The sequence below is a fragment of the Branchiostoma floridae genome, chromosome 6 (genome assembly GCF_000003815.2).
Source record: "Branchiostoma floridae strain S238N-H82 chromosome 6, Bfl_VNyyK, whole genome shotgun sequence".
Taxonomy (NCBI): domain Eukaryota; kingdom Metazoa; phylum Chordata; class Leptocardii; order Amphioxiformes; family Branchiostomatidae; genus Branchiostoma; species Branchiostoma floridae.
Window position 1 is genome coordinate 7,546,122 of NC_049984.1, and position 12,204 is coordinate 7,558,325.

Here is a 12,204-nt window from a genome sequence, read left to right on the forward strand (position 1 = left end):
CAGATGGCTTGACAGGGAAGTCCAGGGCAGGTCAGTCTGGTAGCCACAGAACAACTTCACTACTCTGTTTTGAAGGTCAGATGTTGTCCCAGCTTTCCTTGTGCTGCATGTGGGTCCTATGGATCAAAGATGCGGAAAGTACACACGGGAGCAGACGTTGGCAGTGACACTAGAACTTGCACTATTAAGTGGCGGTGTAGTGATTACTGTTGGTACCAGCTTTTGCACTTAATTGCTGTTTATCAATATGGTATCTGGCCAAAGATAAGAATGATAAAAGACCACAGCCCGTCATGAAATCAATATCGGTGCAACGGAAGCCACAAAACTAGAAGTTGATAAAAATTTAAAGAATAGACACAAAAAGGACAGTTTTACGGAATAATGATTCCAAAAATGGTGAAAAATGACGGAACCTTATTCAGTTATTGCTACACTAATCTGAGTCTCTAAGATGGATACAGTTTTCCATAGGACAGGTTTTAATACAATCCTATGAACCAATTAACACCAGAGCCAGAGTCCTGCTCTTAATTACGCCTTGGCATTTTTAAAACCTTGACTGCTAGTATATTTTACCCCCTCCCTTCCTGCTTATTTCTTCCAGATGCTTGGCAGGACGCTATCTCTGGTATTTCCTTGGTCAGGTTACTTGTTGGACACTACTGCGCTTGTATCTCTGTATATATAGATATTTACAAGGCGATGTTGCACCAAGGCTAAGAACTAACAGCATTAAGGCACAAGCATTTGAGATAAGGCAAATCTTGGGGATCATATTGTCGGTAAAGTTAACTATCAGCTCCAATACACATGCTGCTCCAAGATCAAAGCCATAAGGACGTTCTGGGTGGACTTTGTACAAGATTTTTTTAGAAGAAAAAGAACTTTAGACATAAGGTTTAGATTCTTTGCTCATCCAGGAAAGTATGTCTTGTTTTCTCAGAACGATGTTTACGTTATATGATGTACTAACAATTTAAGTTTTTTTTTGGTGTTCCCCAGGCCAAAAGAATTATACGACATTAGGTTTATATTTTTTGCTTATCCTGGATGGAAAGTATTTCTTGTTTTCTCAGCACAATGTTTATGTTTAAAGTTATACTAACAAAGTTTTCTCCTGTTTTTCTGTTGTTGTTCTCCAGGCCAATCAGAGCCCAGCATGCCTGACTCTCCCGACTCGAACAGCAAGTCGCAGACGAGCACGTCCCCGGGAGCGATGCCACTGTCGAACGCCCAGGCGCAGGGGATACGGGCAGTCCCCGGTACGTCCGCGGCTGGTGAGTGTCTGTCAGTGCTCCCTGTTGTCTGCAGAGATTCAGGTTAAGTCAGAGCGATGGTGGTCTTGTCTGATCCCTCACTATCACTGTCACTACAGAACTGGTCCCCTTCAGAACCTGTAGAGTCTAATCCAAGTGTGTCTTTTGTGTCTTCGTTTCATTAGTTGTACGAGTATCTCATTGAGATTCAGGTTAAGTCAGAGCGATGGTGGTCTTGTCTAATCCCTCACTATCACTGTCGCTACAGAACTGGACCCCTTCAGAACCTGTAGGGTTTAATCCAAGTCTGTCTCTTGTCTTGTGTCTTTGTTTCATTAGTTGTACGAGTATCTCATTGAGATTCAGGTTAAGTCAGAGTGATGGAGGTCTTGTCTGATCCCTCACTATCACTGTCACTACAGAACTGGACCCCTTCAGAACCTGTAGAGTCTAATCCAAGTCTGTCCTCTGTCTCTTCAGTTCATTAGTTGTACGAGTTAGTACTGTAAATGTTTTTAAGTTCGCGGGGATTTAATTTCGCGGTAGCGGGAAAAAGGACTTTTCGCGGTGGATTTAAGTTCGCGGTAACACCATAGACTGCAATCTAATATCATTATAGAAAAATGTTCGCGGTTGTTTTAAATTCGCGGTGAAGTGGTCACCGCGAAAACCGCGAAAATTAATCCACCGCGAACATTTCTGCATTTACAGTATCTCATTGCTGAGAGGGGTAAGATGAAGGTCTAGGGTTTTATCTCATGACCAGTGATTGAATGACAATAGATTTAGTTGGATTTCAATAATATCTGCAAGGACAGTATGTTGAGGGGTACACATTTAGGCCCAATCTATACACAGTTTTTACCGATATCGGTGGATGTGTCGGGAGGGATCTGGAACGCTGGCCGCGGGACACCCGTGGCGCTTGCAGTCATAAACAGCTATATAGCCCAATGAGCCCGCGTTGTATGCTAATGAGCCTTCCCGAAGTCGGGACACATCTACACGCGCGCGGAAGCTGTCGGGGACCCCTGCTAAGCTATCGGGGACCCCTGCTAAGCTTTCGTACGAATGGTCCGGACCTTTCGGGAGAAATTTTCCCGATATCGTAATGGCGATATAGCAGTTCCATCTAGACGATGAAAAAAAGCTGTCGGCGAATGGTTGTAGGCTCGCCGATATCGGGAAAAACTGTGTGTAGATCGTGCCTTAATGAGATGATACAGATTGTAGTATACATATTCACTGCCAACAATTCTAAAAGAATTAACCTTGCTTGGAGCGCTGAGTAACTGCTATTTGGCAGATGTCTAACCTTCATCAGCGAATTCTAAGAAGAAATCTAAAATGTTGGCTATTCTATAACCAATCATCTTGATATTGAACAAGTGTTTGCAAATTTTCTCTATATGTTAGAGACTTTCCTGTCAATAAAAAGTATGGGGAAGTTTCTTGTGATTGGTCAAGTTTGAACTGCCGACAAGGCATTTTTCCTTCAGTAATTCCACAGAATTGAATGATACTACAGACCTGCCAATACCTCATTAGAACTTGTGTAATTCTGTGAAAAATATCAAGTTGTGTCTTGAAAAATGCTCAGGCAAGTTCTAAGAGATCTTGTAAAAAGTTTAAGCAAGTAGTTGAATTAGTTACCAGTCTGCAGAAGATGTTAAGTAGATTGGCCTTCAGTTGTCAGCAGATTCCAGAGCTTTCAACTTGCCAAGGGGCAGCGGATATGTTGTTTGTAGGCAATTCTTATCTATCTCTCTATGTAAAGTTTTGTAGCAGACTTGCTCAGTACACTTCAGTAGCATACCACCAGAAGTAAGAAGTTTGTCCAAAGCTCAACAGGAACGAGCGAATGTGTAAGAGAGCCAGTGTCTTCACTGGTTACAAAGGGGTAACTTGGACATGTTGTTTGTGGGCAACAATTTTTATCTCTCTATGTCAAGTTTTGTAGCAGACTTGCTTTTTATGCTTCGGTGGCATACCACCAGAAGTTAGAAGTTTGTCCAAAGCTCCACTAGAATGACTGAATGTGTAACAGAGGCAACTTGTCTTCACTAGTTGGTCCACATCGCAGGGGTGTCAAGATGTGGCTCATCTGTCAGTGGGCTCAGGAACCAACTAATTCCTCAGCCCTTGAAAGGTCCTTTACCTCCTAATTTCATAGCCTCTAAATTCGCCCTCCCCAGCACAAATCTTTCTGAAGCGCGATGAGAGAAGCCACCTGGGGTGGTGACGGCAACGGTGGTGTTGGTGGGGTTACCTTGGTTTTGGTGGTGTTTTGGTGTGGTCAGAAGTGGAACATAAGATTAGGAAACACATGGGATAGAAGTGTATAGGTTCCTATGGAGGGTAGCCATTTCACTGTTGACCTTGAAGTTAGGATATACTCTACTCTGTGCTCTCAAGGTCAGGCTCATTGAAGGATGCAGACATCTAAAGGAACCCTGAAGTGTCGGATAAACATGATAGTTGTCTGTTACAATAACCTGCCATTCCTTTGAAGCAACACTTCATATATGATATTACAGCTGTATTTAGTATTTGCTGCTGCAAGAAGTATGTCTTTCCTTTAAATCATTTTCTCAAAAATATATATGTATCAGAAAGATTACTCGTGTATTTTGAGCATTGTATGGTAAAATATGCTGACTTAACTGTGTACATTGCTTTTCTTACTTATCTTAGAAGCTCTACTTAGCAAGGAGCAAAAACAAAGTGTTATTTTTTTAAAGGTTGCGGATTTAGGTCAATGATTCCATAATAGTATTGTGTTTTGCAGACAAACAGGAAGTTCAAATACAATGTTTTGAATTCCTGGGAAATTATCCAAGGTTTATGTCACTCTGCACCTGTTTCTGTGCATTGGAATGGGAGGCATTTGTTCCAGCAACTTTATCTTTCGGCCACTTACCGCTATAGCCTGACACTTTCCATGTTGGTCAAGTCAATACAAGTCCGGTTCTCTTTCATAGCTTCTTCCACTTTCTACAACAACAGAAAAACAAGCATTTGATGTCATTCACTTGTGGCATGCAGAATATTCTTGAAAATATCCTTTATACTATTATACCTTATAACCCAACTGAAGTTATAAAATGTGATTTGCCCTATCATGAAACAGTAATGCAAATTTACAGGTGACACTTGGCAATCGTCTGTAATTTCTAGCTATTCTTAAGAAATTCAACCAGTGTACTGAAAACTTTACATTCCAAGTATACTTAGCTTGTCAGCCATGGAATTAATGGTCACATAACTTCATTCCTGTCATGCACCCATGTGCAAGTATGTCTACACCTGTCCATTTATATCACCTTGTACACTTTGTCCTTACCTCAGGTTCAATCTTTTTTTATTTAAGAATTAAGATCCTCTGAGAATCAAGATCCAAGTAAATTTTTTCAGTCTGCTAAGTTCTGTACTTAGATTAGCTTCTTTTGTTGTATATGAACTATTTTAAGTGTCTAGCAAGCAACTTTTCTGTTATTAGTGTCACGACATAAGCTGCAAAGTGTAGCCTGTTGAATGCACCTGTTGCCTGCAGGTATCCTGTACAACGCGCCTGGTGTATTACTTGTAAAGGTGTCCTTTGTTATTGTAAAAGGCAACATCTGTTAATGGCCTTGAAAAGCTCAGTTGTCATCAACAGAGACTTGAATGTCAAAACAAGTTGTTTGCTTGTTGAATTTCGCTGAAGGTGCTGCCACTTCAACATGACCCAGGAGACGTGGTTGTCACCCACTCATTGTCAGGAGATGTTATTCTTGTAGCAGTCCCCAAGTCTGGTGCTGACATGTGATGATAAAACCAGCGCTCTGGTGACTAAAATATCTGCTCAAGAACAAAGTGCTGCATGTAAATTCAGTGGGAGGGAGGCAAGAGGTGAATAACGTGAATCAGTAAATGCATGAACTTACAGAGTGTCATGATCATGTGCTAGTCTGTATAATGCAAACTCAGCACTCAGGTGCTGTAACTCGAAAGGATAGGCCTCTGCCATAGATGCAATTTTATCAGGCTAATGATGTAATTATGTGAAAAGAGGCAAAATCTTCAGGACAACAACTGAATATTATTTTTAGAATTTGGATAAAAAGATGTTTGCTTTGTTGTTTTTTCAATAGAATAGAAGAAATGGTGTGCTATTAGTGAGCAAACTGGAGAACCCAGTGAAAGTAATCACCAAAGTGAAAGTAATCACCTGGCAACTCAGTTGCTGCTCCAGTCAGTTGCCAGTGTCTTTCCCCTGATTATTCCATAGGGTAGTGCCAGATGCATGAAATTCAAAACTTGGACAATGATACAGATTGGCTTAACAACGGTCATCACTCAGGTAAAGAACCAAGACTTCTGAAGTTGCAACAGCCAACAACAAACCTGTGAAATGGTGAACTGGTGCTGGGGTGGAATCTGGGGGCATGGGAAGGGAAGGGCTGGGGCTGATGGGCCCTGACAGCTGCCTGGTGCCTTCAAGTCTGGCAGTGTTGCAAGTATCCACCTGCTGGGGTCTGTCTGGGAGACTCAAGTTGACAGAAACATGCGCCATACAGACTAGCAAGGACCGTACAGACTAGCAAGGACTGTACACAGTATATTGAAGCCATATAGACCAGTATATTGTAGCCATACAGACTAGCAAGGACCATACACAGCATATTGAAGCCATATAGACCAGTATATTGAAGCCATACAGACTAGGGAAAGCTTACACAGTATATTGAAGCCATACAGACTAGCAAGGACCGTACACAGTATATTGAAGCCATATAGACCAGTATATTGTAGCCATACAGACTAGCAAGGACCGTACACAGCATATTGAAGCCATACAGACTAGCAAGGACCGTACACAGTATATTGAGGCCATACAGACTAGCAAGGAACGTACACAGTATATTAAAGCCACACAGACTAGGGAGGACTGTACACAGTATATTGAAGCCATACAGACTAACAAACAATACTAAACTTAGAACTACATCAACTGTACTGTACAATACAAAGAAGGATATGATAAAAGTCTACTAGACATTACTGACTGAAGGGAGCAATAGTCAGCTGTAGTGCCTAAAACATATAGTAAGTTGAATTGAGATTGGTTTTAAAAAATCTGTACTCCTCCAAACCAGTGTAGACAGCTTACTCAGTTACTGACACAAAACTGTATGCAGTGACTTGACCCTCACCACAAGCCATATACCCTAATGAGACTCTACTTAGCCCAGAATTGGCCTGGAATCCCCCAACCTGTGTATTGTGTACATCCTGTATGGTTGGAATGGCAGCAATTTTGATGCCCTCAGCTCTGCTATTTGTGGCAGTGTCCTTGTGTATTGGTACGGACAGGCGCCTGGTGCCTGCCAGTCTGTGCTGCCAACCCCAGGATGACAGAGCTGCACCTGCATGTACTCACACCGCCGCAGGACAATGCTGCTCGCTGCACTGATATTCTCCACACAAAAAAACAATATCGATATCAGTCCAGGGCTGTTTTCCTCGCTTCGTCCTGGGATGGAAATTCGCTTGTTGGAATGGACAAAAGTAAATCTGAACTTCAGTACATAATATTGATAAAAATGAATGACAATAATGAAAATACGATAAAATTGAAGAAAATGTGTTTTCATAGGCTTGAAATGACAATCAACAACATCAGCTCCCAAACAATGAAGTGGACAAAAAAAATTGAAGTTGAAGACAGCCTGTATTACTACTATCAGACAATGACTCAGTTCACAGATCTGTCATCTCACTAAAGTTGCACAGTTTGATCTGTTTTTTCTCATTGTGGAACAGATCGCGTGGAACAGATCGCGTGGGGATCTGTATTCCGATTTCCTTTCGCTTTGTCTGAAATGGTGAAACAGAACCCGTCCAGATATCTAAAAAGGAAGCAGAGTGTATTTTTATGTCTTGTTATGACGAATCCGGTGCCTGTTCCCAACCCTGTCACATTCTACCAGTCTCTTGACAAGTGACATACTAGACATAGCCCAGCTGTTATATAGACTCAGCACAGCCAAATATTGTCAACTATTTATTATCCATGCACTATCTGCTGATGCATTTTGTTCTTTGAAACTCAAAACAAAAGAGATATTTTTTTAAAGATGATAATTAGAAAATTTAATATCCATATCATAATACATATGTGCATTGATCAACAGTCAATTTGTACAAGGTATGGATGGGTAGTTGTGCAGAAGAATGCATGTGTAGGGTCATCGGCGACTGTCTTCTGGCAGCTGTTTTTTGTATGGTCCGCAGCCCCGTCTATTTGTTTCCCAACCTGTAAATACTCTCCTTGATAGTGTACATTTTCTGGCTCCAACAATATTGTGGCTGGTCCTCTGGGCGCTCTGCTCTGCAATTTATGTCCCACTTCTGAGACTCCACAATACCCTTAAATCACTGTTGACAAGCTCACCCCAGGCTGTACTCAGCCAAAGGGAACAAGCAATGGATGGATCCATCATTATACGTATGTAGGAAGAAAGGAAGAGGTACACTTCTGCCTTCTTGAAGTATTTTTGCACCGCTAACAAGACTGTTTTTTTTGTTTTTCACTCTAACAGATAAGACAGACGTAGTGGTGACGCACTCATGTTAGCAACCTATGTTAGCTATACATATACAACAGGATCTAGGAATGGACTAAAAATATATTTCAAAAGGACGTTCGTTGACAGCCTGTGGCAAAGCCCAGGGTTTTGTGTCCCTTTGATGTTGTCCCACATATCTGTATACTTCAGATAAAGGCAAATGTTTGTGGTCTTCATACATGTGCCATGCCAAGCATATGTATCATATCTTATAGTACAGTCGACTGTCAGGTCCATGGATTCAAGGCTTTATTGCTATAAAGTAGAGTTAATGATCATGCTAGCCTAATAATATCTAGTTTATAAAGGAATTTTCATGATGGCAGGTCGCTAGTATGCATACTGGAGGGCCTGTTGTTGTAAAGGAGTCTATCTGACAAGTATAATTTTGTTGGCGCCAGGCTATATTTTGAGCTGTCTGAAGTTCTGGACATTTTATTTACTTGGTCAGCCACTTGTCCCTGTCAGTTCAGTTTGTGACAGGTGCTGACAAGCCGGGGAGCAAGCACAGCTGGCACCACTCAACAGCTGTCAATCAAATGGACCAACCATCCCCACATCCTTTGATAGGTCAGGGGAAGGTGGTTCTCTCTGAAAGTGTCTGAAAATCTATGACAAATTGTGTTCTTAAGGTCAACATTGTGGGATTAATACATCCATAGTAATTCCTGATATTACAAGCTGACAGCTCTGGAATTTTGTTTTCAGTCTTTTTTTTTCCTCACCGGTAATTGTCTTATTAAGGCCAGGCATGCCACCCATGTGGAAGTAGCTAGTTCCTTGACAAGTTATTGACATATCTGGATTAAGGAAGTCTGTCCCTGGAATCCTCAGAAGCAGGGTATCCTGAAGGAAGATGGCACCTTGACATCACCTACAAGTGTGCGGGAGGGGGGCTGTTTCCTCTCCAGCTGTTCTGGGCATCATCTTCGGAGATAGCAGCTGTCTGGTGCGGGACAGCCTGTCGCCTTGGCAACCTGCCCCAAACATGTTTTTCATTCCTGGCAGGGTCTTGACTCTGGCTATCTTTAAAGAGGGTGCCATGTGGCACTGTTTTGATCAGGCGGACTCCTGGTAAAAACAGACCAGCCCTCCTGCAAGTCTGTCCTAATATTTCTGCTTAGGGCTACAGTACAGCTGCAATCCTTCAGAATGCTGTATTGGACCCTCTATAAATGCAATTGCTACCTTCTGACGCTCTGTCCTGGTCTGGATGTGACTTATAGTTGCCAAATGTAAAGCCATAAGGAAGTGATAGGGTTTTATAGATCACTCCCAGGGATTGACAAGAAAATACCGCAGGACCTTCCAGAGGAAGTGTGCGAGCGGTTTTCCATCTGGCCTGGGTGCCAAGGCTTGGCTTCTTCAGCAGCTGTCAGGACTGGCGACGGCAAGTCTGGACGGACAGCTGGAAATCTCCTCCAGTGGCTAGTCACAAGTACACAGATCTCCTGGTATTTCCTCGGTAGTAAGAAAACCATCTGGACACACTCCCCCCTCCTGACAGGGGGAGCCAGCCTGTCAAGTCTTCAAGGATACCTACCCTCTGGTATTCACATTCAGTCTGTTCCATTATGTTTCCTGGGGGAAATTCCTCTTAAACTTTTATCTCTCAATAGCATAATGAATGGGGAGAAATCTTGGATGGTGTAGTCACTTTGAAATCAACATCTGTGTTTATATGGAGTTTGTTTACAAGCAAATCGTGGTCCAGGTTTATTTGTACATGTCATCTTCAAACCTGCTCCTCCCTGCCTTGCATAGTGGTTCAGTCCGGCAGCACTGCTGTATTACATAGCCTTACCTACCCTAAAGGTTTACAGTGTTGGTTGGTTGGTCCCAGTGACAGGGCATGCTTTCCCAGCCTCTGGTCAGGATGCCTACAGCCCGAGATTCTCCTGACTCTGCCATCTGGTCCAGCTCACAGGTCTCTGGTATGTTGCTCGGACTGTTTTTCATTATAATTATGACGTCTTCATTTTTTCCACAGTCTGGATAACATGATAGTCAACATCCTGGATTGTCGTACAAATTTGTATCTCTGGAAAGAACAAGCTTAAAATTCAATCATTTTATATACAGTGTATGATTGTACAGTATGGAGAATTAGGCCAGTTGAGTTCCTTTTTTTCCTTTGCTAGGATAGTATAATATCATGATTATGTACACCTGTATTTAAGAAGATGGAGGGAAATGCACCTGTTCATTCAGAAGAGCATTGACAGTGTAAGAAGGAAATATGCAACTACCACTTTAGAATGGTAGCTCTCTCAAATAAGATGAAGACTATCCGACATTAACAATGATGTATACATGTATTTAGAAAGGGGGTGAGAAACACTCCTTGTGGTGTTTTTTGCTATCAAAGTTTTGTCTGTTGGATTAGTGCATATAAAGATCAGAACCCCGAACAGGAATATAAGTATACATTTTAAGAAAAAAAACTAGTCCTGTAAATTATCATTATGTTAAAGGCAAATAGAAATTCAATGTAAAAATTTTAGTATTAAACATGTTGTGGTGTATTACACTGGGTTTTGTGTTATTTCCATGCCGATATTGAAGAATGACTACCTGGCATCATTTTCTCCATGCAAGGATATGGGGGAGAAATGTTTGAAAACACAGATTTGTCTGGGAAAAAAATTGTTTTTTATTACAAGGTCTTTCACTACAAACACTCCCACAGAAGAATTTGCCAAGTATCTGGAGTTTGGTTATATTTGCGGAGAGATCTTCACATCTGGTTTGTGTATCATAAACATGGCGGTGGTACCCTGCCAGCACTGGCGACATTTTGTCTGCCACTTGCTCGGAGATCTGGAAAAGTTTTGCGCCTCAGCTCAAGGTGCTGGGTGTGTCACCCCTCCCTCTGGTTGGGAACCTCAAACCAGATGTGCTTCTCTACATCAAGAGTACAAGCAATAAAACAAGCTCCTTTGTATGAGATTGATTGAGTGTATGAGATTTGGTACTCATAGTGTATCAAGAGCTGGGATGTACAGTACAAAACCTTTGTACAGATCTTGTAACCAAAGATAGCACAAAAATTTCACATTAGCATTTAGGGTGGAATAAGTTTTACATCTCCAACAGGACATGTAATCTTTTTATAGACAATTTTTATAAATCTTAAGCCATATTTGGTCTAGGGTCCCATTCTCAAAATTTTCTCATTGACGACTTAGATGGGATGGTCCAAGTGCCAGTTGAAGGCTATGGTCTGCAAACCTGTGCTTCAGTCCTTTTTTCCAGTTTTAATGCTAGTATTTCTAATTCAAAGTTTCAAATTTTCAAAGCTCTCAAAGATCTATCATAATGAACAAAGAACTAGTAAATGTATAACCCCGACCTTGATACTCTGTATGGCCTTGTACCTTAGAGAGACTTGGACAGTGTCCAGAAATGCTTCTAGGAAGGTCATTGGTTGGTAGTTTGAAAAGCCTTTCCCTGTTATCCACAGCCTGCGGAAGATAGAATCTGTTTCTAACCTTGCCAATGCTAACAGTTGACAGTGAGTGTATTTGCAACAAAACTCCCTCTATGAAAAATTACCTGCACTGCATGCATTGGCTTGCTTGCTCCACCGCTCTTACCATCCCTATTTTAGCTTCAATCCATTAGCCCATAATAATCCCTTCACAACTTTATCATTTTCCCGATGTTCTTCCTGTCTTTGTAGTACATATTTTCCCTATTGAGTATAATTGACCCTGTCTTATCTCCAGGACTTTTTGCTGTACACATTTTTGTATGTGTAGCTTTGCAATGTCATTGCTTGCTGCTGTGCATCAATTAACATGCATTGGCATAATACCGGTAGTAAGACTTACACCGGTAGATTAAAAATACTGGAACTTAAAGCGATCTACACCTGCAACAATAGTTATTTCTGAGCTGTGCACACTTCAGACATCTAGGTGTCCACTACATCATTTACAAAGCATTGATAACAATGCATTCGAAGACAACAAGTCCAAAAGTTTTCAGTATCTTTTTCGGGGTAGGCAGCTCGTCGTGGGACGAACACACTGTCACATTCATTGCCAAATTCATAGATCATAATTACACATGCTCACGGCACAAGACGAACATGATTCAACAACAATCTTGAATTTCTGTTGGTGACCTACAACTAATGTAAAAGTGTGAAGAACCGTTGCATAATAGCCAGGATCTGCGACTGAATGGGCAAAATTGAACGTACGCAGCCATTTTCCCGCCATTTTTATATCTACGCTAGCAGTGAAGTGTTACGTCATAGCGGTTGTGACGGACAGAAGTTAAATGAAAATTCTTGACAGTATACGTCCGTTTTCTCATGACATTTTGTA

At 41.6% G+C, this 12,204-nt stretch overlaps 1 protein-coding gene across 17 annotated transcripts in view; it reads left to right on the top strand.

Annotated features, from left to right (window-relative positions):
* LOC118417968 (protein CBFA2T1-like) overlaps positions 1–12,204 on the top strand; it is a 181,432-nt gene that overhangs the window by 153,262 nt on the left and 15,966 nt on the right. For 13 of the 17 annotated variants that reach the window (XM_035823747.1, XM_035823748.1, XM_035823742.1 and 10 more), the window contains one exon: positions 1,146–1,280. In XM_035823747.1, the coding sequence (XP_035679640.1) occupies positions 1,163–1,280 (118 nt within the window). In that variant the 5' untranslated portion in view covers positions 1,146–1,162. Of the gene's footprint in view, positions 1–1,145; positions 1,281–9,674; positions 9,805–12,204 lie in introns of those variants that run through there. The other 4 variants (XM_035823739.1, XM_035823750.1, XM_035823745.1 and 1 more) reach the window with 2 other exon arrangements.